At 41.8% G+C, this 23,352-nt stretch overlaps 2 protein-coding genes across 3 annotated transcripts; one reads left to right on the top strand and one right to left on the bottom strand.

Moving 5' to 3' along the window:
* Nucleotides 1-1,706: 1,706 nt before the first annotated feature.
* Nucleotides 1,707-4,958, bottom strand: MIS18A (MIS18 kinetochore protein A). The gene is made up of 5 exons (XM_052795124.1): nt 4,649-4,958; nt 4,484-4,550; nt 3,938-4,060; nt 2,863-2,956; nt 1,707-2,179 (listed from the first exon to the last, which is right to left on the bottom strand). The coding sequence occupies exons 1-5, from the start codon at nt 4,887-4,889 to the stop codon at nt 2,099-2,101; spliced, it is 606 nt and encodes a 201-aa protein (XP_052651084.1). The 5' UTR covers nt 4,890-4,958; the 3' UTR covers nt 1,707-2,098.
* A 133-nt stretch (nt 4,959-5,091) lies between these two features.
* MRAP (melanocortin 2 receptor accessory protein) lies at nt 5,092-21,638 on the top strand. 2 transcript variants are annotated; one of them, XR_008236409.1, is made up of 4 exons: nt 5,092-6,183; nt 11,465-11,564; nt 18,530-19,170; nt 20,538-21,638. XR_008236409.1 is itself a non-coding variant. In XM_052795123.1 (3 exons), the coding sequence occupies exons 1-3, from the start codon at nt 6,024-6,026 to the stop codon at nt 20,686-20,688; spliced, it is 411 nt and encodes a 136-aa protein (XP_052651083.1). In that variant the 5' UTR covers nt 5,976-6,023; the 3' UTR covers nt 20,689-21,638. The 2 variants fall into 2 exon arrangements, 1 of the variants encoding a protein (XP_052651083.1); XM_052795123.1 differs by lacking the exon at nt 18,530-19,170 and having other exon boundaries at nt 5,976-6,183.
* Nucleotides 21,639-23,352: the final 1,714 nt, after the last annotated feature.

Genomic DNA, 23,352 nt, shown 5'->3' with positions numbered 1-23,352 from the left:
TTTAAGAGAGTCTGTTGTGTTAACATATTTGAGCTCCCACCTACAATATGCTAAAAGACATTATTCTAAATATACACCGATGCCAAATGCAGGTATTCAATTAAGAAAAGATACAGAAGACCATAACACTAAATCAAGGAGAAAAACGCTTACTTAATACGCACTTGTAAAACGTGTAACCTGTCTATGCTCCATTGCAGGAACACACACTGTAACCCAGATTCTTTGTAGTCATTTCTGCCTATGAGTTCAGGGACATACTGGTGGGATTATGGTTTTTGGGTTCCTTCTTCAGCAGGTATTTGTCCCATAGTAGCTAGAAAAGAGGGATAGTTATGGAATTCACATGCTTACCTTAAGATAAGAAACCATTTCTTGTTTTGAATACTTGCTTACATATATACACTTACTTTCATTACACATAGTAGCACTATATAGGACATGGGTTGATAAACATTAGGTTATTCAATCTCCCACCTCTTACATACCAATAATTTGGCTAGGGAAGCATCAGAAAAACAAACAAGTTTATCTTTGCACCTTTGTGTTTTGCTACTACTTTGTAGGAGATGTAAAAGATTATGCTGTCTTGTCTCAGTCTTTGGTTAAAAAAATTGAACACATATTCACCTCTACAAAAAAGCCTACAGAGATCCTTATGGGCTTGTGTCCCTGCTCCCATAGTTGCCCTTAATAGAAAAAGAAATTCACATGTTAAAAAAACACATATATATCTGGAAAAAGCATTATGTCTGAAAAGCTAGGCCTATCAAGCCATCAACTGTCAACATTCCCAACAAAAACATACTCTGTATATAATGAAAAACATCAACCAACCTTCAATTAAAGGGCAGAGTTCATGGCTCTCTTCAGACATCCAGGATGAAGTCTATTATGTTGCTTACCAAGTATTCAAACACTTGTTAGAGAAGAAACTGCCTCAAAAATTACACTGGAGTAATTTGATTGTAAAGATTAGTGCTTATAACAATTCCTTTGGCAGGTATGCAAGTAACAATGTTTTAGTCACTTGAACATGAAAGAATACAAGACCCATCACTACAGGCTAAACTTGAGTACTACTACAAAACAAAGCAGTAAATAGAGAAAAGGTGGAGGGACAAGCTTTTAGAAGAGAAGCAGTGCCTACCAATGGGGGAGAACAGTGGGAAATTCATTCTACATTTTTGGAAAAAGCTTAAAAACTTGCAGTAGTAAAATAAAGTAGTGTTGGGTAAAAAATCCTTTTCAGATTTATTCTTCCTTTAGACTACAACTGCTTGCTTTTGTTTTATTGAAAAAATAATTACCTGGAACATGCACACTATATAAGAAACCCTGACAGTTAAATACACACAAAGACAAATAACATCTGCATTAAAACAACAAAATACTGACAAATGTTCTTAATCAGCATTTTGAATTCATTGCGTAAATATACACCAAGCTTTGCTTAAAGGTGTGCTGCTACCAGCCTTGTTTGTTTTCCTTCCCTTGAAGCTGTAAAACGTATTACCTTCAACACTGCATGGAAAGCCATTTTACCTGTTTTTAAAGCCTTCTTTTACATTGCATTTTAGCCTTGAGCTTTCAAAAAAAACAACAAACCAAACCACAGCCAACAAACCACCCCATACAGTTATTGTGCCATTCCCATCTCTGAGCATGGGTCAAGCAAAGGCTGCAGAGACAAGAAAAATGACACGTTGTTCCTTCAGACATCACAAAGATTTTTTTTTTTTTTATTGGTTTAGGAAGGAGATGCACACCCAATTCAGTAGATACTGAATAGCAGGGAAGTCAGGAGATAAATACTTTGCTTTAGAGATAAAAATTAAGATAAATATTTATACATAAACCAAAAGTCTACAGAAACTTAAATTTTATTTCTGTCTGGGGTATCCTTTTAACAGGAAGGAGAACTCTGTGTCTACAGTGAAGACTCATAGTCAGCATTCTTCTACCACTCCATGAGCCACCAATGTCTTTCAGCACTTTGCATAGCTTTTGCAGTGTTCCCACAAATTCCAGAGGATTACAAGGACAAGTGCCACACACATCATTCACCTGCAGTTAAACTTCCAGCATGTAATTTCTTTCAGACTTTATTGTGAAGAGAAGCCATACTTGATTCAACAGCAGTCAGTCTTGTTTCCAGAGCCTTTAATACAGTGTCTGCCTGTAAACAGGGAAAGACACTCAATTATAAACAGAACTTGACAATACAAAGAGCAAGTGTAGATGTTGCAAGTGCTCAAATTTGATCTTGCATCAATCCTATTTGATTCTATCCCTGCTACTTTCATAGTTTGAAAGTTCACTCAACTCTAATGTTAACTCTCTACACTTTCTCAAATCTGTAATTGTCTCTAACCTTGGTGTCAGATCCACACATTCAGCTTTTGCCAGACAACCATCAGCTGACTTCATGACACTATTTGCTCCCAACTCTCCCTCCTTGCAATCAAAAGTTTTCAGTAGAGCAAAATGTCAACTTTATTATGTAATATTTCAATACAAATTTACAGCAAAAGCATTAAGTCAGTTTACATGAAAGACAGAAGGGACATGACTAAAAGTTAAGTGAAAATCTGGAGAAGTGAATCAGAACTAATTAGATACGAGATTTCTCATTACTGACAAACATAGATAGGAATCTAAAGTTGTGCTTGATAAACACAGAACGCTAATTACCATTAAAATTGAAGGAAAAGTTACTGAAATCTTGCATAACACAAGATATTAATAGCATGAAGTATTACAGCATATGTTAAAACCCACAGAATAGATCTGGATGAAATAAGGATATTAAGATTTCATACAGGTGATTTAAACAAAGAATGATATAAGGCTAAATCTTACCCTTTGTAGCACATCTTCCAAGACAGCTCGACTTTCAAGAGTTAAAGGTTCCTCATCAGTAAGAGCTTGCTTTTCTGAGGATCCTAGAATGTAACTGATATACTACAGTTTAGATCATACACTTTTCACTCTGAAGGCAAAAAAACAAGTGTAGGACTCATCCATTATTCTCAATGATTATGAGACTATTATTAATACACTAACAAAGTGGAAGCACGATTCCAGTGACAACAACAACAAAAAAATCTGTTTGGTAATCTTGTAAACAAACTATATGGTGGAACAAATTGTTTTAAGTGCAGAACTACCAACACACCACTGCTTTATGAAAATTAGAACTTCAAGAGACAGTCAGGAATTCTGGTGCTACAGGATATGGTGAAAAATTATGCAGACATTGAGAACAGTGTAGCACTAGCTGGGAAAACCAGCCATCACTATTACTACACAGTAAAATGCCATTTTGTTACCGTGTTAGTATTTCAGATAATTTAACTGCCACGGAAAAAGCAAAGTATCATAGCTGCAGAGAGGAAAAAAACCCCCAAAACTGTCCAGAGCTGGAAGGTGAACTTCCATATAGATACAGCAAAATAAACTGGAACTTAAAAAGCAGAAACATTAAAACTAGCCCAGACAGAAATAAAGGTAGCCTATCACAGTTTACTAGAGTAATGCTTCAATAAAAGCACTCTGGTGTGGAGACTATGACTGCAGGCTCGTTTTATGTTGTCTAAAGCAGAGCACATACGTAGTCTTTTCTGATCAAACGAGAAGGAGCCCTCCTGTGTTGTGTACCTAGTGTTATTTTCCTGGGTGGCATGCAATTTCTCGTACAAAAGGCAGCCCCGGTGTTTTCTTTTTTCTAGGATTTGCCCAACATTACACAGATTATGTTTCTCACACTTCAGCATTACGATGCTAACAGCAGTAATACAAAAAAACATGCTGGAACAAAGCAGCAGAAACGGCTACCTCTAGACGTGCCACAAATGTTAAAAGGAGCATCCCTCAGTAAGATGCTTGGTGGGTGAAGCTCAGCTGGCAGGCTTACCAATAGAAATTCTGCCTTTACCTTTCAATTGAGTCAACATTGAAACAGAACAAATCCCTCTTGTAGTCGAGATGCTTTGGGGTGCATCTATAGATGTTGCCAAGTGTCATTGAGCAGCCAGAGCAGAATAATGTTTCAATGATGCTGTAAGTAAGATACGTAACATTTATTCACAAGAAAAGAAAAAGAAACACCTCTCCCCATTCCCTATTCTAAAAAAAAAAAAATAATCGTCCATTATTCTTTTTTTAGAGCATTCGCTCCTGCTTTACATCACGTAATTACGAGCCCTCCTCTTTCTGCCCGCGTTCCCAGTGGCCGGCTGCCCTCAGCAAGACTCATACACAAGCCTTTTGTCCAGACGGCCCGAAAGAAGTGTTCCGGGCCCAGGCTCCCCAGCCCTGCCCGGGGGAACACCGGGCACCCCGGCCCGCCCCCCCGGCAGCACCTGACGGGCCGCTTATCAGGCTTTTCCTCAGCGCCTTCCCCGGGGCCCCTCGGCTCCCTCAGGAGCGGGAGGGAAGGGCCCAGGCGGGGCAGCAGCGGGGCTCCGGGGCCGGGCCTCACCATCCGCACTCGCCGGGCAGCTTGGAGAGCTTCCGCTCCTCGTCCACCGAGACGCTGGCGGCCGCACCTGCGCACAGGGGGGGAAGGCAGGGAGGGAGGGAGGGAGGTGACCAACGGCCGCCGCGCGCGGCGGGGCGGGGGGGGGTTGGCGCGCGCAGGACTCACTGCGCAGCAGGATGCAGCCGGACTCCTCGTCGTTGGTCACCCAGCTCAGCGTGTCGCCCACCGGCCGCTTGCAGCCGGCGCAGAGGAACACCATGGGCAGCAGGTCTGCGTTCTCCGCGCCCCCCTGCCGCTGCTCCGCCGGAGGCAGCGGTGGCGCCTGCCTGCCACCCGCATCCAGCCGCGACAGGGAGGAGTCCAGCTCCGCCACCAGGCCCGACGGCAGGTGGAGCGCGCCCGCCATCGTCTTCAAACCTCCCGCGCCGGAAGCGGCAGTGATGCCCGCCCGCTTCAAGAGCGGCACCACCCCGCGCACGCCACGCCCCCTCTCCCGCCCGCCGGGGCGGGGACGCGCCTCCCCGCCCGCGGCCACGCCCTCCCCCCCGCGCACGCTGAGGGCCCGCCCCCCAACCGTTAACGGCTGTGGCGGGGGTGGCCGGTCGTGCCTCGGTCCCGTGGGCCTCGGCAGCGCCTGCGGGAGCGCGCCGGGGGGGCTCGGGTGCTGTGGTGGCGGGGAGGCACGGGAAGGAAAGATGGCGACACGTGTGTTGAAAGCTGCCTCTAACCGACCTGGCGCTTTTTGTGCTGCGATTGCATACCTCGCTCCCGGTTCTAAATGCCCCCTCGCCGCGCTGCCTGCCCGGGCGGTGTCCCAGGAGGCCTGCCTTGGGCCCTGCCTTTCCTCCGTGAGCCTGAACGAGTAGCCCAGGCCTTCCCAGCTGCGACGTACCCTGGGGGCTGTCGGGGTGCAGTCGAGAGCGGGCGGTGGGTCTGTCTCACATTTAGCGTGAGCAATTTCGGTTCCGTGAACCTCAGCGAAGCAGGTAGGCCGGTGTTTGCCTAGGCACAGGACTGCCGCGGGCCAAGCACCTTCCACCGGTCTGCCTTTGCCTTGGGAGCCTGCCTTTCCATCCATTGCCTTCGGGGTGGAGGGAGTGAAGGAGTAGCAAAGCAAAATACATGGTTACTCCAATACACCCTGTATTTATGAAGGATTTTGTCAGGTCTTACCTACTTCTTTATGTCAAGAGAAAGTCAGAAATGTCTTTCAGCCCAGCTGTTCTCGGTAGCTCCAGAGAGCGCTGCGTTGCTGCAAGTTTCTGAGAGGGAAGGGTTTGTGACCCAGCTGGCACTTGTCCACCCCATTCTTAGGTTACTTGACATCCAGCTCAGTTTAAAATATGCTGAGGAATAACATAATTGCCCACCCGGAAGCAAGGATTACATTTTAAGGGCTGCTGTTACGTATCTGTCAGACATTAATATTCATTACTGCTAGATGTTTTTTAGTCCCAAGGCAGTCCTTGAGCTGCGGAACCCCAGAGTGATTTACATAGGCATCAGTTATGCAATCTTTTTCTGAGGGCGCTGAAGTACAATGAAAAAAAGTATTTGGTTGGAGTTCTGTGCTGGTTTAAAATGCACTACTGAAATGGCTAACAGAACAAACTCCTCTGAGTATTTTTGGTCGTATGAATATTATTGGGATTATATAGATCCAATTCCAGTAGATGGAAGCAAGTTGAAGGTTAATAAATGTAAGTATTGTAGAGTAGTAGGTGCTAATCCAGTACAGGAAAAATGTTGCATAGCTTGTCTCTCCAACTTATTTTTTGTTTTCCTTGCGATAGAGACCATGCCGGGTATGTGCATGGTTTGTACGGATGGGTGCCTGCCTGCCAAACTGACTGTGCTCTAATAGCAGTTATTACTAATACTGAAACTCTTTGCTTTATCTTAAAATATTTGAAACTAGAAGACTGCTGATACTAACTCTTATTTAGAAGGACAGATTCTTCTTTAGCCATTTGCTAAGTGGAAACCTAATGACTTGCAAATCTAGTTTGGGGTGTTAGTTACCTGTATGCTACTATTGGAGAAGTTGACTGAATGAGCAGAGTTTTTCATAAGACTATCATGTTTTCATCTTGGGATGTAAGGCTTACATTACAACTGATAAACATCCAAAACCTTAGTAAAAGAAGAAGCGTATGTTTCTGCTAGCCAGGAACAACAAGCTGAAAACATATTCTATTACCTTTCCTCCTTTGATTTAGTGCTACTGAACTGTAAGATAAAGTAATAATATACATTATTGTCAAAATACTTTATTGCTGTGGAAGCTAATTCTGCTGGGTTTAGAAGTTTATTTTCAAAGTATATAATACGAAATAGTATTCACCAAATTCACCCTGCAACAGTTAATTCTGTTTCACACTTGGTTTTGCACAATGAGATAGCGATGTCTTTTTATGGTTACTTAAAGTGGCAAGTAATTATTTTTTTCCTAATGTAACTGCATTGGTTAGGTTTTGATAAGATAAAATGACAAGCTATATCATGAGGGATTAACTTAACCAAGTATAGTTGGATGGATTGACAAAGATCGAGGGAGAATGGGTAGGCATGTTTGAGTCACTTAGGCTATAGGCAGCATTTTCCCTCAATTTCTGCCCAGTCTCTACCTATGGTTGTATCCTCATTTGAGTGACAAAGCTATGGGCTTTACTGGTTGCTATTTAGTTTACTGAAGACAACTACAACTGTTCAGATACGGTTTCAGAGACTAAAATTGCTTTCCCCAAGGTTATTATAGTGATGTCAGCAAGGAAAATGTGAGTCTTTGAAAATATTTCGTGTCTCTCTAATTAACAGTGCAAGAAACTGTCTTTCTAATACTGAAGATTGAACTGGACAATGCTAGGAGCTTCGTGTCCTTCGCTTGCCTTGTGAGAGCAAGAATAAGAAAAGGGAGCAGAAACTCTTATTCTGCGCTGCCTCTAGAAAAGCTTTTCTGTCCACTCTGATGAGCCTAGGGCTTATTGCCTCCAAACTTAGAGCATCATGCCTTAAAGAAGGTAGTGTAAATATCCACATCCTTTGATATATAAAATCTTGCTCCGCAATACTGTAGGGCAACATTTGGTGCTGCTGGGATCAGGCAGGTTATGAACAGCTTCTCTAATTCTCTTAATTTTAAAGTTAGGGCAGATAATTACCCCCAAATTCACCAGGGAAACCCCAAACTACTGAGTTAAGCTAGCTGTAAGTCCCTGGCATGTGGCTGGCTTAGCAAAAAACAAAAATCAGGACTCTAACCTTCTCCCTTTTTTCTCATTAATCTTTCTAACATTTGGGTTGCCTGATACATAGTAGAGGTGGAGTTTGTGTTACAGCATTTCCCTCCATGGCAATTTATAGGATATTCCTCTTTACCCAGCTGTGTGTTTTCTTGAAACTTGTAGAAATTGTGCTTCTGAGAGAAGATGCTCATCCTCTGTTAAATTTAATTTAAATTTGTTGATAGTTTCATGGAGGAAATTACCACACACACCTGAGTAAGTGCTTATGAGTGATCTCATAAGCCCTATTTCCATTAAAAAGCAGAGTAAACTTAATGATTTTTCTTTTTTTTTTTTTGTAATTTGTTCTCTCCTTCTAGAGAAGTCTGCTATGTTTCAGGTCTTCTTATATTGTAAGGAGATGATTTATGCAATCATACTTTGTGTTTATGCATCTCATCTGCTCCTACAGTAACTCCAACTTGATCTAGTTACAAAGGAGTGGAGGCCTCAAAGATATAAAATATCTGCAAGTTCCTACAGCTGGTGACTAGATAACAGAGGAAGAACATTTTGAGTGAAGACCTTTACTGACAAAAAGGCTGCAGGGTGAGGTCATGCCCTGTTGGACACAAAAGGAAATCACCTTTGGGCTCAGCTTTGGGAAACAAATCTGCAGGAGAACAGGCTTCTGTATTTTAGCTGCTCAGCTCCCAGGTAAAGAAGAAGGAGAAAGATGCAAGTGTAGGGTTTGGGATGTACTTTTTTTTCCCCTCAGCAGCTTAATGTTAAGGCAATTTGAGTTCCCTGGGGCAGCAGTTTATGTAAGATATTTCTAGGCAGCTTGTCAAAATGGAGTTCTGCTCCATGATTTGTGTCTTTTAAAGAGCCCACATTGTACTGATTTCTAAACTAAAAATGTTGGGTTTGGTTTTCTGATAGCCAGGGAAGTGAAACTGTTTTTCTTTCTTTTTTTTTTTTTTTTTCCTTCCTCTAAAAATAGACATTTTTCCATGTCAGCAGTCTAGGAGGAATGGAGACTGCATCATTTTGGTACTTTTATTTTTCCTTCTCCAAATACCAGTGGGAGAACAGTGAGTTACAAGTTATAAAGAAAACACCAAGGGAAATAATTCCACAGTTGGTTAGTTTTTTCCGTGTTTTGAATAAAAGCAGTAGTCAAGCAATGAATATACTTTGTAGGGTTTCCTGTCTTTGCATAATATTTACAGTCTTATACCTTCAAAAGCCACTGTTGGGATTATTGTCTTCATGTGCTTGGAAGTATATAGATGAAATAAGTTCAGCAAGTCCTTGCCCTTTGTGCTGAAGATGAAATGTGATAATTTTCCCTCAGATAGATAGCCACAAACATTCCAAGTTTGGCAAAATGGAGGATACCTCCAGGATCACAATAACTGCTGTATTGATGTTCCAGAGGGCGTCTACTGATTGACTGCAGTGGGACCTGAGCATTTGTTTAGGTGCATTGCTGAATCAGCCCAAATGAATCATGTGGTTGTCTTAACCCCTGGGATGGGATTATAGCTCCCTAATTCAATTTTGCCTCTGTTGTTTGGGTTTTTTTAATTTAATGTAAAACAGAGACCTGAACCTCTGTACTTTCTTTCCTCTGTTATGTGGCCTATCTCTGAAGCACTGTGAGACCATGTTTGTCTCATGAAAATGAATCTAAATCCAGCTATAAAGTCATGGTCTTGCTTTCTATTAATAGCATTGTGCAGCTCTTTCCCTTTTGTATAAAAATAATAAAAAGCTTAATTGGCCCATGAACTAATAGGCTATTTAAAAACACATGCAAATGCACACAAAAGGTGACTAAAATTTAGCAGTAGAAAAGCTTTTTATAGATTGTTAAAATATGTTATCCCAGTTTAAAAAAAAATCCTAATTGCAGGACTTTAAAAACAGGAAGTTTCTGTTTATCCCTCAAGAGTCCAAACTCCCCTTGAGACCTGGAGCAAATTTGGTTAGCTTCAGTGACTTCCATGAATCGTATTAAAGCTGCTTTTAAAAGATGAAACCAAAACAGCTCTGATAGGGAATTCTATAAATCCAAATTCTTCATTTCTGTCCCAATGGCTTTGAACACTTCAAAACTTTGAGTTTTTAAAAATATCCCTGGACCATGAGCTTGGTTTTTTTTGTTTTTTTTGTTTGTTTGTTTTTTTTAACAACAGAAGTCCCCTATTCTCCCTTGCGGAGTTGGGGTTGGCCAGTAGCACCCCATCGCTTTTTCCCATAAGAAGAAAGAGGGGGAAGAGCAGGTCAGAATATTGGCCCTCACATGCTAATTTACCATCCTCTGAATTAAAGCTTAGTAAAACTTTTTTTAACAGAGGGAGAATAAAATAAGCTGACCCTCCACATTCTTGTGTCTCAGTAGCCCAGTCAAAACTCAGCTTGCTTATAAGACTCTGGCTGGGTCAGTTCTACTTTTAGGTTTAAAAGGAGCTGCGGTAATTCCCCCTAATCTCTTTGTGGCTCTGATGACAACACGTTCTGAACTTTTTCACAAAGAAACACCTAATCAAACATATTGGACCTGTTTCAAAGAACACAATGTTTTCTGTCCTTTCAGATGGAAGATTTATTTTATCTTGATCAATATTTGTCTCTGAAGTCAGTGACCCTTCTTTTTCACCTCAGTCTGAGTAGCTCGTTATGAATTCAGGGCATTTCTCGACTTATGCCCTGCAGAACACCCGACCTTTTCAAGGCTTTAACTTGGACATTCACCACCACCACACTGATACCAGGAAGGAGCATTTTTGAAACAGTGACCAAATGTGCTACTGGGGCAGGAGCAGATTCATCCCATCTAACAGCCCGTAACTGAGGCAGTCATTTCAGCAGCACTGTAGCCTTCATTCATTAAAGAGCAACTCACTTTTCTCCCCCAACCCGCTCATACTCCCATTAGCAGTGGTCACCCAGATCAGGGATCAGTTCATCTTTTTTTCTTTTATTGGTTAAAAAAAAAAAAAGTTTTCAGCTGAATCAGGGATAACAGCAGTGGCAGGGTCTTAGGCTGGTTTAAACCAATTGTGAGCCCATACTTCAGTGCTAGGAATCCACTTACTTGTTCCTTAACGAAGCTGCTTAGTCCTGATAAAGTAGGCTGCATTTTGAACTATTTTCTGTTGATTACAGAAGTATTGTAGCTGAACAGGGGAAGGTTCACGTTCTCTTCCACTGGACTGATGTGCTGTAAGGGTCACAGGCACTTTTCAACAAGCTTTCCTTGGTATTTCTCTTCGTAGAAAATGTTTTCAAGGCTATAATTCCCTCCCTAAAAGCATCATCTTAAAGATCATGGATTGTACTTTTTCACCCAAGAGCAGGATTTGGCTATACACTGAGTGGTAATGGCTCAGTCTTGAGTACCAGATTGTTTACCGCACTGTGATTTTGTATCCCCTGCAAAGAGCTGAAACTGTGAAAACCATCAGTGCTCAGTATTACATTTTAAATATATGCATAGTGCTAGTCACCATCACACTTACTAGATTTTTTTCCCCAACCTCTCTGCCAGCCCTGGCCATGCCCTGTTACAATAAACTGCTAGGAGGCTCTTAAGACTTATAACAAATTGGCACGCAGATTGCTCTCTCTCAAGGGTTTAATTAAATTGAATTAATTAAATGACACACCTTTCTTAGAGATTGTAAATTATATTGCTGTGTTTTATATTTGCTATGGTATCAGTGACAGAATTACTGTGTTGTGTCCACAGATTCTATTGTCATAGCCTTTTGGGTTGGGCTTGCTGCGTTTGTGACGTTTCTTTTCCTTATTTTACTGTATATGTCCCGCTCTGGATCAACTCCAGTAAAGTAAGTACAACCAGAGATAAAGTAAGTATAGATCAGTGTGATAAAATAATCTGCATGAAACATTCATTCACTGCTTCAAGTGATCCAGCAATTACAACATTTATAATTGCACACAAAGATGACACTTTTTATGTTATTATTCAGTTTGAGTGTCTCTCAACCCACAGCTATTCGCTGTTTGTATTAATCACCTGGATAAAAATAAATCCATAACTGATGAGGTTTTCAGGTGACAGAAAGATGGGGGAACAGTAAACCACGAGGATAGGCAGAGCAGTCTGGACTGCTTGGTGTGTTGGCAAACAACATGCATTTTACTTGTGCCAGCTATTCAGGCTGCATACTATGGAAGTAGGAGAGTCTGTTTTACATGCAGAATGGGAAAGTACCTCTTGTAAACCCCACCTGAGAAGGAAGTAGGAATCATGGTGGTAAAGCAGGTGAACACCAGCTCCCAAAGCAGTTCTGTAAGCCTTGATCAAATTAAGAGAAAATTTATTAGTGAGATCAGGAAGATAATAGTATGTGCGCCATTGCTTATATCATCCCAAGAATGTTGTACTTGCATTAGAATGTGCTCTTTAAAAGGGGTTTTAAAGGACTTGGGAAGAATAGGGAAAAAACTGATTTGAGTTCCAGAAACACATCCTACAGTAAGAGAAATCAAATCAATTAGTTTCTCAAGGAGCAGTGGCTCAGAGATGCTCCTTGTGAATTGTCTGCATCTTTTAGAACACTGGTGTCCAATTCAGGAGCCCCATGATAACTATCAAATGGTAAAGTACTGTACTAAAATGCAATGGCTGGAGGCTGATGCTACACAAACTCAGATGTACCACATATTTTCTGTGAGGGTAATGATTCACTGGAACAATTTAGAGTAGAATATTAAATGGATTGTGATTAATTCTTTTACTTGATGACTGAACATCTGAAAAACATGCATTTGTATTCATCGAAAAATTACTGTGAGGAGCCTGTGGTCTATCATTCCCTGGCCTGTTATGCAGAAGGTTAGGCAAGCTTCTTTCTTGCCTAAAATAAGTGTATGAGTCAGTCCCTAAACACTTTTAAGTTCTTGTAGGTTAAATTAACTCAGTGAAATTACTGGTTTATAATTGGCTGAAGGTCTGGGCAAATTTTCTTCTTCCCTTTTTTTTTTTTTTTCCAAATCCTGGCAGAAGTATGACAATACCTTCCTTCCCAAAGATGACCCGTATCTGAACTTCTGTCCTTCAGCATAGTAAGCCCACAGTAAAACTACAAATACACTTAGAGAGAGTATTAGTCAGTTGGAAGTGTGGCTGTGAAATGACTTGAAACACCTGCCAACCATGGATGTATAGCATTCACAGTACCAGTCAGCTTAGGAGTGAGACAACATGGTCAAACTGGGTTTTCTGTTGGGACAGAATCTCCTGGAATTAGCCTCGGGCCATTTCATTAAGGATTAAAGTTTACAGGTGTGATTCTGTCACTCTCGCCTGAGTACCTTAATTTAAATTTCAGTAGAGTACTGTTCAGCATTAGGGAGACAGAGTTGGGTCTGAGCTAGCGAGTAGCCCAGTAAAGCATAATAGCGTCTTCAGGCTGAGTGTGTGCAGCGTATCTAGCTCTAGCTCTACAGACAGATCGCAGAGCCCCACGTTTGTGTCATCCAGACTGTTTTCACAGCTGGGCTTGATGAAACTGGGAAATATCCTCCAGTGGCGGACAAATGGGATAGCTAATCTATTCTAGTAGGGTGTTTCCACCTGAAACCTCCATGACTGAAAAAAGAGGCTGCGTAAATAGCTCACTGTTGACAGGCATGTCCCTAGTCTCCTAAAAGATTACAGACCCTGTCCTGTGAAGGTAGCTGTAGTGGATGTGCCTGATGGAGATGCAGTGCCTGATGGAGATGCAGTGCCTGCTGATATGCAGCACCCACGTGTTGTATGGGAATGTAGTTCTAACACTGCCTGTGATTTTGAACTTTGTCTAAGGACAGGTTTCTGTTTGCAGCTTTCTACATTTGGTTTACTTTGTTTGCTGCTAGTTTTTCTGGCAAACACATTTTATGCAAACAAGGATGCATTTGCCCACTGCTCCTCCTAATCTGATCAGGACACAGAAAATTCAGCTCAGCAGATTAGGCAGAGGTTCAAGATTAGGTCACAAACAAGGAGAGGGAAATGAGTGTAATATGGCAGTAAAAAGGAGCACTAATATTCTAATTTATTGGCACCCTAAGGTCTCTGGCATGCTCACGAAAGGTAACAACAACAATAAAAAAGGCAACTTGCCCAAATAAACCACAGAGCAGGAGGCAAGCTAACAATACAAGAAACACATGGAAATGGACATAAAATTACAGGATAACAGAGGCATGTTCGCATTAATTTACTGTTCCTAAAAAACTGGCAGGAGGAGTCTATATACATGAAAATATCAGAGTGTTTGGAAGACTTAAAAGTATTAATTTTAAAAAATTTTTCATTTTTGCATCATGTTACTGAGTGAAATACTTGGCTTAAAAATATCCATATTTATCCCTAAGATGTTCAATTTTGCCCATCGAAAGAGCTGTTGTGAACAAGGCAAGTCTAGGAATGTTTCATGGAGAGCCCAGGAATCATTAATGGAAAGCAGTATTGGATGAGATTTGCTTAGGCTTTGAAATCATTCTGTCTTATAATTTTTCTAGGTTTGAAATATACTGTAAGAAAACAATTTTAGGACTGAAGAGACTATTCAGTGTCATCGCCCCCCACACCAACTTGCCCTTTTTGATTGAGTTCCATTTGTTTTTTAACCCACACTCCAATTACACTTCTCCCAATTCCAGCAATAAAACAAAGTGAGGCACCTGAAAGTTCTTCCTGTTAACTTCCACCATCCTCCCCTATCATCTTCTTTGTTATGTAATCTATCCGTTACCCTTGGCATGACAATCATCTAATTTCTGTATTGAAATCTCCTGTCTCGTTTCTCATGATAATTCTGATATGTTAACCGAACAAACGTACGTACACGTCACTGGTCAAGGCTGGAGAACTTTTACCTTCACTGTTTCTGTGCTCATCCATCTCTCTGTCAAGCCCTGGGGCATATAGGGCAGCGTGTACTCTTCCAGCTTGCTCAACCGCCTGGTGAAACAAGCATGCTTTCAGGTCTGGCAGTTCATGAGAGCATACCTTCTTGCTTCAGTTGACTGTCGAGCAAACCCTCACTGGCGTGTCAGCTGTCTTTATTGTCAGCTGGATCTCTGTGGGGTCCTTGAAGGTTACATTTTGGCCTTGTATAACATGCAGTGATTATATCTCTTCCACCACTGTGTACACAAAGGTCTTATTATTTTGGCAAGGGCATGCCACCTATCACAGTATAGTCTGCTGATTTTTATCTGCATATCTGCACAGAAAAGAATTCAGTGTCAAAGTGTCTTCTGAAAGGCATATGCAACAACTAGATCTACTTATGCCACAGCATAATCCTTAGACACTGAGAAGTCCTGGACCTGAATCCATGATCTGATTGCACCACACTTTTCTCTGCAATACAAAGTAGTTTGGTGCCAAGTCAGATGGGTGATTTTGGGAGAGGGGGGAGGGTTGATGCTTGCAAGAGAGCTGCAGCACGGAATCCATGTCCCAGTCCCTTTTGTCACCATTATGCTATCCCTACAGAAATAAATAAAAGTTTTGGGGCATGGGACCAATTATTTCAAACCCATTAGCATGCCAAGGCAGTTGATTACCATAGTGCTGTAATCAAGAGCCAGTATTAACATTTGCTTCAACTATGTTTCTTACCATCCAAAATGATAACAGAAAAATAAGGGTTAGTGGTTGGAGACAGTTCCTGGTCAAGGCTGAAACTTCATGCAGTGGAAGGGGGACAGGGAAAGTTCCTTCCTGGACCGCTCAAGAGGACACACTGGTTTCCCATGCGTTTCACTGGAGGCTCTGCATTCCTGACAGCTGTGACTGAAACCACTGTGGACATTCAAAATCCTCTGGCTATCACTTTCCTACCAGACAGTGTAATGGAGGGAAAAAAAAAATTAGGTACCCAGAAAGTTGGAAGATGTGCATGTCTCATCCTTTGTCCACATTTCTTGCTGTCACAGTAGCCTTAGAGAGGCTCAATCAAGGGACTCTGGACTCCTTGGCAGCATGAGCCTTGCTGGCTTCAGGCAGATTTCTTGCAATAAAAAACCCAATTCAGAGCTTAGATATTTTTTGCCCCTGACTACCACCAACTTTTACCCAACATTTCTGGGGCATATGTTAACATAGTTTGAGGATACCACTTGCCAGACAGAGATGTGTGAGTTGGCTTGAAAACACTTGTTCAGCAGCCAGCTTTCTTCTCAGTTTGCAGGTGAGAGTTTCCTTCATGGACAGACATATAACCACTGATTTGGTGGACAGACTGTACAATGTCCATGTACTTTTTCAATTTTTTGCTCCATCCAGATCAATTGCAACAGCTGCTTCATTCCTGGAACTGGGGAACTAATTTGGATATTTGACAGCTCAGGGGTTTTGGTCCCTAGGACAGAAAAAAAATCTATAGCCATATCCTAGATCTCACATGGGGGCAGGCAGTTTTCAGAGAGTTTTTGTTTTTTCAGCTTACCTTCAAGATTGTAATATTAGTGAACAACATAACCACCATATATATATATATTACAATAACAAAAAAGCACCTATTCACAAAGGCAGTGAATCTGATACTCAAGGCACTGTATTCCTCCAGATGACAGTAAGACATGTAATAGCTCTACCTGGGCATGCTACCTTGTCTTTGGGGAGAGGAAGTCCTCTAATACTATAGTAAGAAGATCCTCATGAGAAGTACTTCTCTGACTAAGCAGACTATGCTCCTGTTCTCTACTTTCTTAAGACAGCTGCTCCTGTTCTCTACTTTCTTCAGCCCTCTCTTTCCTATCACAGTAGACTGTTTCCTGAAATCAAGGTAATTTGTCTCTCTATAAACTCACTTAAGATATACTCAACTGCAGTCTCTACCTACTATCTCACTAGTGGTAATCACGTATTCTCACACCCAGCTACCTTGAAATTCATAGCCAGGATTGGCAAAGAGCTCAGAAATAACCTGGTTTCTCAGCGGTACTTAAATCTCATGGTCAGGACACTCACAGGACCAGTATTTGAGGTCGCCATGACTTGTCTGCATAGATTACAGCATCATTCCTTGTGTCAGAAGCAGCTGAGACGGCTAAGTCTTTACAGCTGGCTTCTCATATACAGTGTTCCTATGGATCTATCCCAGTTTCTCCCCAAAACAGTTTCTGAATTTAATCTCAAAGAGCAGATAATAAATCTTGGTATTCTCAAGCCTCTGGTTTCAAGGGATAAAGCTGTCTTTCACACCTCCATCATTAGGAGAACTTTCTCTTTTTAAGTTGACAGAACCAGCTCCCTTTCATGTGAACAGCTGTCAGACCCACAGGAGCAGAGGCTGTCAAAACGGTTAGCTATGAACTGTCAAAGCCTGTTACAAGACTTCAGTCACCAGAGCTGAAATTACAGTGTCTTCACAGGAAAGTGTTCTCACTCCTGTCATCTAAAGAAACATGCTCCATACCTTTTAGCAGGTATCATGCTACAGGAGAGAGGCCTGGGATTGGTATTACACTTGGTAGAGTGGCACTGAGGTTGTTCAGAGATAACTGATCTCCAAGTGAAAACTAATGGGCTGGGGTTTTATTTTGCAACAGCCACTGTGTGAATGTACGTGTGAACTCAAAGCCAGGAATAGAGATTGCTTACCAGTAGTCAGTGTCCCTCCAGAAATCCCATGCACTGAGACTCTGCAGTTGAGAGGACACCATTTGCTGAACGTGAGGTCAGAACATGCCCTCTGCGGCTGCTGCCCAGACATTCTCCAAGTCTGGTGCCACCAGGTGAACATCCATCCAGGTGGGCTGTGCAGTGGACTACACTGCTCGGGTACTGGGAAGCAGGCTGGCTGTGCTAGCATTAAGGTGCTCTCCATTGCTTTCTGAAGTTCTTCCTAGTTCTTGCCCTTTCTCCTACAAACTGAAATGATGGGGCTTTTTGTTTTCAAACTGTTAAATAGTTTTAAATGACACAAAAAGGCTTCCACCTAATAGTGACCAGACAGACATTTACAAGTGACACTCAAACGAGTGAAGTAATTCTTGAGCCATGCATTCAAATAGCATCCTATGACAACCATATTATCAAATCCAACATTATCTCCTCAGAGGGTGCAGAATGCCCAGTCCAGGCAGTCCTGAGATTAATGTCAGCTCACTCTCGAGAGACATGCACCAAACCACAGAAAACTGATGCACTGGAGGAGATCTGAGAGTGCTGCCCACTGAGGGCAGGGATGCAGGCTCCCAAAGTCTCTGCCTAGGTGCTATACCTTTGCAGAGGAGAACAAGTTCTTATATTTATTAAGTTGGTCAGTATTTCTCATTTCTCTGCCTAGTTAAATCACAATGCCTTGGCATTGCATCTTGGCTTAGCTGACAAACTTCAATAAAATTAGGGCTAAACATTTATTTACATAAAATATTCTAGTTGTTCATTAATGAAGAATACCAAAAAGTGATCATTGTGGATAGACAGTGTGATAAATATATGAAATTTTGGAATCACAGTATCATCTACTCCAAGCTTTAAAATATCATGTCTGTCCCCAGAAATCCATAAATACAAAATATTAGCTCTACTTTTTTTTTAATATCTCAAGCTTTTCTGTGTGCCACAATTCACTGTCTTTAGGGAGAATAATTCATGAAAAATCTGCAGTTCTCAGTGAAAAATATTATTGCCAGGGTTGAGGCTTTAAATTTAATAATACTGTTTGACTAGGTCCATCTTAACTAGCTGTCCAGTCTGTGCTATATGACTGTTTGCTCACCTTTGTATAACTGTATCTTTTTCTGCATCTTTCGTTCAGAGTGACTTTACATTTATTTCCAGATCACTGATGAAAATGCTGAACAGGATTGGGTGCTTATGGAGCCCTGCTGGAAACAGACACAGTCAGAGATCTTTCTCCAGTTACTTTTTCAGAAGCCTAACTCACATAACACCTGTTTAATGGGACTTGTGTATAGTTCTTTTTAAAGAAGGCAGTATGGAATACTAAGTCAAATGCCTTACTGCAGTTTAAATAGCTACATATATGCAGCTACCTTTATCCTCAAATGGTGTTCCCCTCAAAAAATAACATCAGACACTTTTCACCATACCTGTCTTTCTATAAAGCCATACTGTCTGGAATTAGTTTCTCTGTCCTTTGAAATACTTTTTCACTTGTATCTTATCTTAGCTTTAATTCCATGATTTTGCCTGGGGCTGAGGTCAGTTGCACTGCCTTATAGTGTCCTGGCTTGACCAGTTCGCTCTCTTTGAGTACTGGGACACTAGGGCTCTTCCAGCTGCCTCAAACTTCCCTGCTGTTACAGGGATGGTTAACGATTAACAAGAGCCAGCCAGAGTTCTCCTCAGAGAGTCTGCAGGTCTATGGGATGCAAGTTCTCCAGCTGATTTTAAAATATGGATAGCTAGCTGATGGTATTTAGCTACTTAATGGACTGGAAAGGAAACATCCTGTTTTGGTAAGAGTATTTTTGTCTTGCTTCTGTCAAACAGAGAGAAGAGCGATGTCTTGAATATGCCTGCATCATGGCAAAGAAAACCCCAAATCTGCCTGCCTGTGGTGGGCCTGTTGCTGAAACTTTTGGGGTTTGTTGCAGTTTTTTGAATTACCAGTAAGCAAAATCCCTGTTGCATTAAGTCTTGTCAGGCACAGATATTTTAAGCTTTCATTAGCAATTAATCAATATAAATTTGAAGTTATAAAGTTTATATTTCCCTTCCTCCAAAGTATTAAAAGTAATTGTTTTCCTTTTCATCCCATTTACTTTATCTTGTTTTTTAGATTTTGTTGTTATGTTTGTCTAGCCACTGAAACACCAGCTTTTAGTCAAAGATATCTTTTTTCTCATCTCTGAAGCCATGGCTCCAGGACATTAATAAGACTTTTCAAAAATTTTCCATTTTCATTCTCACTTTTGGGTTACGTTTTTCTTCCCAACGAAATTTTCCTCCCCACCTTTGAAGCCCTAAGGATATAGTAGTAGTTGGGATCTTGTGTTCGGCCATACTGAATAGAACTTACTGCTTCTAGGCCAGGACTCACCTGCTATTTATTTTTTAAGGGTGAAGTTTAGGAAGGTGCTGGAAAGAGGGCTCAGAAAGGAGGAGGCAGAGTGTTCTCTGCTGTTCTCATATCATCGCCCCCTCCACCCCACCACTAACTTGTTTTTCTGGCAGAACCATACCTCTTTGTATTGTTACTATTTGTACACTGGAAATTTCCTGCTACCCTAATCCTACCCACTCCTTTTTAGGTCTGTCCCATTTTCTTGCTTGGATCCCACCAGCCCTTAGAGCTGTGTCTTGCCTTTTCCCAACGCCAGTTCCAGGGAATCCCCTCCCAAATATCACACATCCTTCTTGGTTTTGTCCCCAGTGACACCCATTCACAGTTATGCGAAGCTCTTAACCCTCTTCCCTTTCCCAGGAGCAGCCATGACAGTTCCCTTCACCCTTGGGTACAGAGCAAGTCATGGCAAAGTTTCTAGTTTCCTCTTTAAAAATCCAGCTAAAGAACCAAGCTTAAGGGCTGGACTGATGGTCCCATCTTGAGGGGGAAAGGGGGAGTCACCACATATCAGCCACAGCTCACACTTTCGCTGTTGGTCATACTCCATTTCCAGGTAAGGACATGATTCTCATAGTGGATAAAGAGGTCTGAAATCAAAAGCATCTCTCATGCTGCATTCAATGTCTTTTGTGTTAGAAGAACCATCTTCTGTATTTTTTAAAACTTTGATAATATACTTCCTTATGAAACTGCTGCTATCTGTCTTCCAGATGTCCCTGATAACGGTACGTTTTTTTTTCTCTCCACACATTACAGACAAGTGATTGTAGGGAACCAGATAGAAGAAAGCAGTTCCAACGGTAAACAGCCTCACTGTGATGATCTCAGTAGTCCATACTCAGATGTGGTTGCTTCTCAAACACCTACCTCCCTTTCATATGAAACTGGCATTCATGAAAGGATCTGAGCCTGGGTTAAAACTGGAACAGGTTAAACAAAACCAGCAGTACAGTTCTCCTGACTGCAGAGAAAAGCTCAGTGCTGTGACTGCCTATTAAACACTGATACCAAAACCCTTCAGGAGAAGAAGAAAAAGAAAAATGTCTTTCAACAAAGGACAAACCTGAAAAATCCTGGATGCATAAGAGGAAGTCTTAATGGCCATATTTGAGCAACGGTGCTGGAGTTGCCTGATCAGCATTTTAGATCAACATTTTGGATCCTGATGATGATGACTGTAAAATTTCTCTCTCTTCTTTAAGTAAGGATTCAGATTCGAACTCCTCTCCCAGTTACGTGGTGCAAAGGGTGTGCTGCTGGTTGAGTGGTTCTCATTAAGACCCATTTGGTGGAGAGCAGATTTACTCCTCTAGCAGAAAGTCTATACCAGTTACACCCAGAGTCCTGTAAAGAGTTCTGCCTTGGTCACCTAAATGCCCACTGAGTCCTGTTATCCTTGGGGTTGTCTCTGCAGCATCAGTTTTCACTGGGTTGTCTTGCTGTGAAAGAAAGCAGAATCCCGTTGATCTTACTGAACAGGCAGCATAACCAATATTGTTTATATATCATGAGAGCCATAAGTCATCTGCTTCTGTCTCTGTCCTCAGGTCACACGCATCAGCTGCATCTTAGTAACACCTCCATTTGGACATCCTCTGAAAAGTGAGCAACAATGTCAAGTGCAACATCAACAATAAAACTTTGATTTTAGAAGGGTTATAACTTGCTTCACTAACTTAAAGCTCAGCAGTTCCCTCGAGGATAGAATATGCTTTTTATTTACTTTTCTATTGCAAACAATATTTGGGTTACTTAAAATTTACTAAAACACTGTTTACCTAGAACAGCCTTTAAAAAGGTTATGGCAGCACTAATTATCTCAAGTGAGTGTCTTACTGAATAAAGTAATTAGCTTTACCTACTGCCCAGAAATACCATTTTGCTACCAATAACTAATGACTTTTTGCTTCCATTTTGGAATGGTAGATGGAAAAGAAACTGTTAATATTGAACAATCTTGAAATGGTATCTGCCAGTTACCCAGGCATTAGAAAAAGAGAAGTGTGTTTACCATATTTGGTATCAAAGGAAAATGCTGGCAAAACCACAAAAGCAACATTACACTTCTGCACAAGTTGCCTGCTTTCAGCTGGGGCTGCAAATAGTTCGACAGAAGCCACAGGAAGGTCACAGCAGCTTTTCGCTGAGGTGGAGAGGACGGGTTAAGCTCAGCTGGAGCAAAGTCAGAAGGGCCACTCGCACTCCCTCCCCCTTCAGCGGCCTCTGCTCTCTCCACCTCTCCTCGCCCATGGAGCTCCACCAAACCCAGGCAGAACCAGGCGAAGGTCCACGACAGGGTGAGGAGCCCTTAGAGCTCCAGTAAGCACGGAGCTGGGACTGCAGAGTCGGACTGAGGAAGGCAGCGAGGGCTGGAATAGATAAAAGAGTGCATAGCTAGTTGCTGGGCTGAGGACAACACAAAACTCGCTTGAAACTTGAGCAGCTTAGAAATTCCATGTCTCCAAGCAGGCAGCAAAAACTCCTACAGCGAAGCACTGCCAGAGCAGCCTTATGCTGTGTACAGGGAGTGTAGGCTATGATGTTACCAGAATGGGTGGGTTGGGCTGTGTTAAAAAAGCCTTAAACACAAGAGACAGACCAAACCACCAGGCATGTGTTTGTATTGTAGGGTTGGTTTTTTTAATCTTCCAATTTTTTAATCTCTGAGATAAACACTTTGGCAGTTTGCTTTTTGAGCAAACTGACTACTACTGGTGTTGGGCTTGGAAACCTGTCAAGGTGTAAAGTCTGTTGAGTCAGACTAAGTCATGGGCAGATGGAGAAAATGAGGGAAAGGCTGCAGGAACTGAAGGTGCAGCATGGACAGAGATATATCAAACATTTCCATCCATCAACTCAGATACCCTTACCTTTTGCTAGAGCTGAGGTAGTTCTCACAGGACACATGAATCAACTCCCTTGTTGGTACCAGCTCTCCTGCTGCAAATGGGACAGTTACCTTTAACCCCACTGCAACCACACAGTATCATCAAAGAGAGTCTGAAGAGGACCCGACCATCTAGACCCATTTTCCTCCTCAAGGATGCAGCAACTGCCCTTCGATCATTCCTGCCACATCTGTCTACCCTGAGCTAGAACATCTCTGCTGCAACAGTTCTGCACTGCCTGCCAGCGCAGTCTGCTCCAGCATCCTCCTCCCCGACTCATGACAGACTCATATCAACCCATTTTTCAAGAACCAGTTCTCTACAAATGGATTGCAAGGGGATTTCTGAAAGATGTGAATCCTGCCATGCGTAACAACTGTTGTTCTTCCATGAGTTGCACTGGAACATGACTCAAAGTACATAACCACTGACAAGACTTTTTATTTTCCCTTTCAAATTACCTGGAAATGGAAGGCATATATTATGACATATATAAACAGTAATAAATAATATGCAAAATGCAAGCCTATCTTATAGCGCCTAACTTGGGAGGGAAATGGGGGAGAGAGAAATGCATTTCCTTCTGTGACATTTCCATATGTACCCATTTCAAGGCCCTTCCTGTGCTTTGCTCTCCACAGTGAGCACTTTATTTCCCCTTCCCCCAGAATCCTCCATTAACA

The sequence above is a fragment of the Harpia harpyja genome, chromosome 8, assembly GCF_026419915.1.
Source record: "Harpia harpyja isolate bHarHar1 chromosome 8, bHarHar1 primary haplotype, whole genome shotgun sequence".
Classification (NCBI taxonomy): Eukaryota; Metazoa; Chordata; class Aves; order Accipitriformes; family Accipitridae; genus Harpia; species Harpia harpyja.
This window is presented reverse-complemented; position numbering and strand designations above follow the sequence as displayed.

Excerpts from the sequence above, each read along its gene's own strand:
- MIS18A (XM_052795124.1), bottom strand. The coding sequence starts at position 4,889 with ATGGCGGGCGCGCTCCACCTGCCGTCGGGCCTGGTGGCGGAGCTGGAC. Across the intron at positions 4,551-4,648 it reads CGGCTGCATCCTGCTGCGCA|GTGCGGCCGCCAGCGTCTCG; the intron begins GTGAGTCCTGCG and ends CCCTGTGCGCAG. Across the intron at positions 4,061-4,483 it reads CTGCCCGGCGAGTGCGGATG|CATCATTGAAACATTATTCT; the intron begins GTGAGGCCCGGC and ends TCTTACTTACAG.
- MRAP (XM_052795123.1), top strand. The coding sequence starts at position 6,024 with ATGAAAAAAAGTATTTGGTTGGAGTTCTGTGCTGGTTTAAAATGCACT. Across the intron at positions 6,184-11,464 it reads CAAGTTGAAGGTTAATAAAT|ATTCTATTGTCATAGCCTTT; the intron begins GTAAGTATTGTA and ends TTGTGTCCACAG. Across the intron at positions 11,565-20,537 it reads TCTGGATCAACTCCAGTAAA|ACAAGTGATTGTAGGGAACC; the intron begins GTAAGTACAACC and ends CACACATTACAG.